The 6,097-nt window shown below is 47.5% G+C and overlaps 1 protein-coding gene across 1 annotated transcript; it reads left to right on the forward strand.

Annotated features, from left to right (window-relative positions):
- The first annotated feature begins 873 nt into the window (after window positions 1-873).
- Window positions 874-5,584, forward strand: LOC116835225 (torsin-1A-like). The gene is made up of 5 exons (XM_032797905.2): window positions 874-1,280; window positions 2,789-3,057; window positions 3,868-4,043; window positions 4,697-4,824; window positions 5,119-5,584. The coding sequence occupies exons 1-5, from the start codon at window positions 1,094-1,096 to the stop codon at window positions 5,361-5,363; spliced, it is 1,005 nt and encodes a 334-aa protein (XP_032653796.1). The 5' UTR covers window positions 874-1,093; the 3' UTR covers window positions 5,364-5,584.
- The last annotated feature ends 513 nt before the right edge of the window (window positions 5,585-6,097 follow it).

Raw genomic sequence — 6,097 nt, forward strand, 5'->3', positions numbered from 1 at the left:
TTCCTGCTCCCAGGCTCTTCTCCAGGTGCAGCCTGTGGAGTTCCTAGGCCCGCATGACCAGCTTAATCCCTGTGTGGGATGGACACCCCATTGCAGGTGAACATCCCCAGCCATCAGCTGGTGAAAGAGACACCAAATCTTTAACACAAGTCTTGACTGGTAAATAAAGCAGGTTGGAATTTTTCCAGTGAAACACTTTTTTCATTGTAAAATAAGATTTAGTCAAAATCAAAAGAAATCACTTCTGTCGATAATATGAAGGGGAAGGGGGAGATTGTTGAAAAAAAAATCAGTATTTGATTTATTTTTTTTTAACAAAACCTGAAATTTTTCCACAGGGGAAAAATCATTTTCAGAACACCTTTACTGGTCATTGCAGAGAAAATTATTTCAGACGTTTGTCCAGAGGATGAATTTGTTTTCAAGCTTACACACATCCTGTTCCTGATCTGGGACTTTGCATATCCTCTCCAGTCGACCAAGCCGTGCAGGGCATGGAGACTGGAGCTGCCCAGAATGATCCCGAGACACCTTGCCAGGGCAGCCCAGTCAATGGAACCTGCTCTGTAGAGGGCTTTACTTTAAAAAGGAACAAGATGCTCTCCCCCGGGACTGTATCTGCTGGCGACAGGTTCAGTCCTGCAAGGTGCTAAGTGCCCTCCATTCCTGCAGAAGTCAGGGGGATTCAAGGAGCTCCACGCCTCATAGGATCAAGCCCCAAATGTGCAGGGTCTTGAGGCTTGGGAGCATACACCCTAGCAGCTCCCTCTAGAAATCTCCAGGTTGGGATCCTGTTCAGTTGCTAAATGGGACCATGAAAGAGTGGGCCGAAGAAGCTTGTGGCCTCCTCCCCCACCCCTCCCAACAGGAACATAACCCAGCTCAGGATGAGACTTTGCCCTTAGGCTAACACCAAATATAATAATGTGATGATGACTCAATTTTTGTTATTGCATCAGTAGCTTATCCAGGCTAATGAGAACTAGCCTCCAGCTCTCAGAACACCCTGAGATTGCAGAAACACATCGGGAAGTCATGTTCTGATGCTTTCCCTTTTGCTTTCAGCGAGCCAGCCTGACATTCAGCTCCCGCCATGAAGCTTCTGAACGTAGCTGGATTCTTCGCTCTGGTGCCCACTTTGGTGTCAGCTCTGGAGCCCATCACCACCTCACTTGCTTTCTGCGGGGCAGCTGTCATGTGGCAGCTCTTCTCCCCTGCCTCCTGGCTCAAGTGCCGCTTCCTGGAGTGCTGCAATATGAAGGACACCTTGGACATCCCAGGTAACAGCAGCAGCAAGCGATGACGTGGGCGGAGGAATCCAAGGGCCCTGCTGACCACAGGAATGCTATTGCATTCTGGGTGAAAGGATTCTAACTGGGGAAGTGCAGGCTGCCTTTTCAGGCAGCGGTTCTGATGGGAAAAGTCAGTTTTCCTTCCCACCAGGGCAAGGTTCAACCTGGCAAAGACTGGCCAGGGAATGGACCTTACTGCATGCCCTGGCCATGCCCCTCCTCCCATTTCATGGGTCTTCACTGGCAGAGAAGAGGTTGCAGATGCCTCATGTCACAACTGCTTTTCCTTTGACGGACTTTTCCCTGCCAGGAATCCCCTGCTTTATGCTGGCTTAATTCAGAAGTGAATTTAAGGCCGTGAGCTAATTAATCCTCCCAGTGCCCCTGCTTCCAGTTGAGCACTCAGACACCGCACAAACAGGAGTGGCAAAACTTCCTAAAGGGGGGGGCGGGGCAGCAGTGCCTGAACTGTGCCCCCGTGCCACCCCTTTCCCCTGATGCCCTGTCCCTTCCCCCAAGGCCCGAGTCCCGCACTGCCTCTCCCCACAAGACCCCATTCCCTGCCTGCTCCTCTCCAGGGCCATGGGCCCCCCTGTGCAGAATCCAACATCACTGGTGAGAATGTTGGATGCACGAGTCAGGTCTGGGGGTGGGATTACAACTCAGAACTGATAGGTTCAGAGTCCCAGGCTTTTTCCACTAGCCCGCCCTGCCTCTGAGCCCTGCCGCCTCTCATGTCTGTGAAGCAAGCAGCCGCCCAAAGAGGAAGTTGGGCAGCAGTTCTCGCCCTGCCTTCAGGGCATTAGTGCTGAGAAATGGAAACTGAGATGATCATTAAATGGCCTGTTGGAAACTTTCCATAACCCATGAGCCTGGCAGCCTAGGAAATCCCCTTTCTTGTGTTTTCAGCACCAGTAACACCAGGCCTTTAATTAACCCTTTCCCTGAAGGACTATGCTGCAGATTCTGAGCCGGATCCTTTGTTGGTGAAAACTAGCACAGCTCCATTTACTTCAAGGTACACAGATTTCCTCCAGCCCTCTCCCTATAGGCAGTGTTCCTTGAAGTGCTTCTTGCCACTGAAATGTCAGCTCTTCTTTGAGAATGGAGGGGAGCAAGGGAGACATGTCTTACCTCATCTATTAGGTACCTTACATGTCACCAAAAAGGTGGTTAAAGAGGATCCAGGAATTTCAACAAACACGTCCCCCCAGAACCACAGGATCACATCCCAGGCCCATCCATGAGGCACCAGCAACAGTGACAGACATATTGGGAGTCTCCATGTATCCCGTGCAAGCTGCTTAGCTCCCATGAACAGCCGCTGAGGGCTAGATACAGGGAGCTGCTCAGTGCCTACAGCTCCTGTTACACAGGGAAATGGCTCCATGATAATGCTAACTGGGAATGTTCTACCCATCTGCGGCTCAGCAGTAGCATGGGGAGGGAGGGTCAATGAAGTGCTTCCTGACACAGACCTCCCACCATGCCTCCAGCCCTGCAGATGGCTTTGGAACAGAAAGTCTTTGGTCAGCACCTCGCCACCCAGGTGGTTCTGAAAGCACTGAGCGCGCACTCCAGAGACAAACAGCCCAGGAAGCCCCTGGTGATGTCCTTCCATGGCTGGACTGGCACTGGCAAGACCTTTGTCAGCAAGATCATTGCACGGAACCTGTACCAGCGTCACGAAGCAAGGAGGAGGTTCGTCCATCAGTATGACGCAGTCTTGCATTTCCCACACGCTGAACATATAAAGCAGTATAAGGTACTTCTTTTGTGACTCTACTCTCCTAATGAGATGGATAGGTCAGGAATCCTGCATGCAGATCACATATGGGGCTGCGTGTGAATAACACTGCTCAGAGAATTTCAACATCTTTGCTCCCCATCATAGGCATAACCAGACAGTGCAGAGGGGAGTGGAAAATGATACAAAGTTCACCAAACTTGTTGAACCTCTCCAAACACTTGGGTTGGTTCAACGTTTGAAGTGAGGTCCAAGCCAGTTCTTACTTTAGCCACAGAGTTTGCCCCAAATTTATTACTGTAGGTCCTACATAAACACTGGACTTTTTAATTGGTCACTAGATTATAACATTTAGGAAGAAGGTCAAATTTGAGACCTATTCTATCTGACTGTATCCTTTCAGCGAACTATAGCTCAAGGAATCTACAGGCCTCATGTGCAGAGACACAGAATTTACCACATCACATCAGATTATTGGTCCATCCTTTTCAGTATTTCTGCCCCCCCGCCCCCAGCCCTATTGAACCAAAGCTCCCATTGACTTTAATGAGTTTAGGATTAGACTTTCCGGCAATGGTTAAACCTAATGTCTCATGGAAGTCAATATCCAGACAAATACCTCACCGACACACATGGACATACTGCTCCCACTGAAGTCAATGGGAGACTCTAACTCATGAGATTTGATTACCTTTACATATCACTAGCATTACATTAATAGTCCCTCCAAGATAGAGCACCGGTGTAATCCCCCATGAAAAAATAATCCAGCTCCGATCTTGATTTCCAGCTCCCTCTGCTCACCAACCATCTTGCCTGTCCCCACAGAAGCAGCTGCAAAACTGGATTCGAGGGAATGTCAGCATCTGCCCGAGGTCGCTTTTCATTTTCTCTGAAATGGACCAGATGCCGCATGGTCTGATTGACTCCATCATGCCGTACCTCAGTCATCGCGAGGCTATCAATGGCGTCTACTACGGCAAGGCCATCTTCCTCTTCCTGAAGTAAGGAAATCCAATGGTTAGTGAGTAACTGTGACCCGACAGAGTCAGCAAGGGCAAAGGGAGAAGCAGGTGCTAATAGGCTTTCATCAGGCTACAGTTTGATTGCACAGGTTCGGGTACCTTGCTGTACATGCTCTCCTTGGTCACCGAGAAAAGACTGTCCATATGTGGTAACTGAACCTGTCCAACCCTCGTGTCAGTCAGAAGAACTTATACATCTACAATTATTCAGAGTGACAGGATCTCCTTCCTTCAGAACTGTACAAATGTTGCCATTAGCCACTCCTCCGGTACCTTCTCTTTCTCCAACACCTTCTTATATATTTTTCCTAATGCTTTGATAGCACTTGTCCCACTGGCTTTTAGCAACTCAGCTTTATATTGTCTATTCCTGCAGCTTTCCCATTTGTAACTGCTTCACTGTTCTTTCCATTTCTTCTTCTGATGGATACATACAGAAAGATGCATATTGAGAATTCATAATATTGAACAGAATTCATAAGATGTGCATAGATTCCCCAAGTCACACCCATCCACTGAGGGCTCCTTCCATGCATGGATCTAGGGGGTACAATCTGGCCCTTTGCATTGTTCCTGAGATAATACCTTGCTGAGGGTCATTCTGATGATCCAGTTCATTTCTCTCCTAACAGTAATGCAGGAGGGGATAAGATAATAGAGGTGGCGCTCGATCACTGGAGGAGGCAGAAGGGAAGAGAAGAAATTCCCCTGACGGACCTGCAGTCTATGTTATCTGCCGAGATTTTCAATAACAGGAACAGTGAGTACTTCTGAGCTCGTGAGGTCCATGGGATCCCATGTCTATTGTCCAGCCCCAGTTCTCTGTGGAATGACCCATGCACTACTGGTACACAGCACTATATCCCTGCAACATAACTATTTTAAAGAACTCAACTGTAAACCTCCCCACACAGGTCAAATAGTGTTTGTAGAGTGCTTTCAGATCCCCAGATAGCAGGCTTTGTAGAAGAACAAAACATTGTGGTGACATGTGCTCATTCCAGCTATGCATGCACAGACATCTCTCTCTCTCTCTTCTCTCCCCCGCACCCAGGTGGTTTTTGGAAGAGCAAGCTGATCCAGAACAACCTGGTGGATTATTTCATCCCTTTCTTGCCCCTGGAATATAAACATGTGAAAGAGTGCATCCAAGAGGAGTTGCGCTACCAAGGCCACCAAGAAGATGAAGACCTCATCATAAAGATTGCCTTAGCAATGTCCGACTATCCCAGTGAAGATAGAATCTACTCTAGCAAAGGTTGCAAAACTGTGGCCTCAAAGGTGAACCTGGCTACCTAGAAAGGCCAAGTGCTCAAGGACAAGGAGGAAAAGAAAGCAAGTCTCTCTCTCCTTCTCCCACCAGCATCTTCTCAGACTATAAGCTTGTTGGGGCAGGGAACTTCCCTTTAATATACCTAAAGCCTGTGGCACACTGGGACTGGAGAGAGAAGATAACTTCCTCATCTCAACATAATACAGTACATCCTTTCCCTACCTTCAAAACATGCTGCTGTAAATAAAACAACATTAATATGGTATTTATTCTTAATTATCTCTCTGGAATCTTGACAAACCTCCCCTACTTAGACTAGAAGGTGGCAGTACAGGGCAGATATGCCAGCCTTGTTTTTCCAGAAATATGAACAAAGGAAAAACAAAAGCAACAGAAGAAAAGGGACTCAATATACAGAACTACTGACTCAGGTTTGCTTGCCCACTTAATTCCTCACCAGTCTGTATTAATGATGAAGGTGTGAAGCTTTCGATTTTAACAGCAAATCTAGAAAACTCTGGTTATGGACAGAGGTTTGCTAGAGAATAGGCCAGAGGTGCTATAGTTTAGAATGATGCTCTAAAAAGCTTGGAACCCAAATAAGCCCCCCCACACTTCTAAGCTTTTTAAAATCTTCCCTAACATTTTATTAAAATATTTTTAAGGATCCTGTCAGGGAAATTCTTGGGGCAGGATAACGGAGGGGAAGATGATGAGTTTATTGATATCTGCTGAAACACCCATCAGCTTAGATCTTTAA

This window comes from Chelonoidis abingdonii, chromosome 24 (assembly GCF_003597395.2).
Source record: "Chelonoidis abingdonii isolate Lonesome George chromosome 24, CheloAbing_2.0, whole genome shotgun sequence".
Classification (NCBI taxonomy): domain Eukaryota; kingdom Metazoa; phylum Chordata; order Testudines; family Testudinidae; genus Chelonoidis; species Chelonoidis abingdonii.

Bases quoted from the DNA above. Each gene is read 5' to 3' on its own strand.
- LOC116835225 (XM_032797905.2), top strand. From the start codon at position 1,094: ATGAAGCTTCTGAACGTAGCTGGATTCTTCGCTCTGGTGCCCACTTTG. The intron at 3,058-3,867 runs GTACTTCTTTTG...CTGTCCCCACAG, and splicing joins AACATATAAAGCAGTATAAG to AAGCAGCTGCAAAACTGGAT. The intron at 4,044-4,696 runs GTAAGGAAATCC...CTCTCCTAACAG, and splicing joins GCCATCTTCCTCTTCCTGAA to TAATGCAGGAGGGGATAAGA.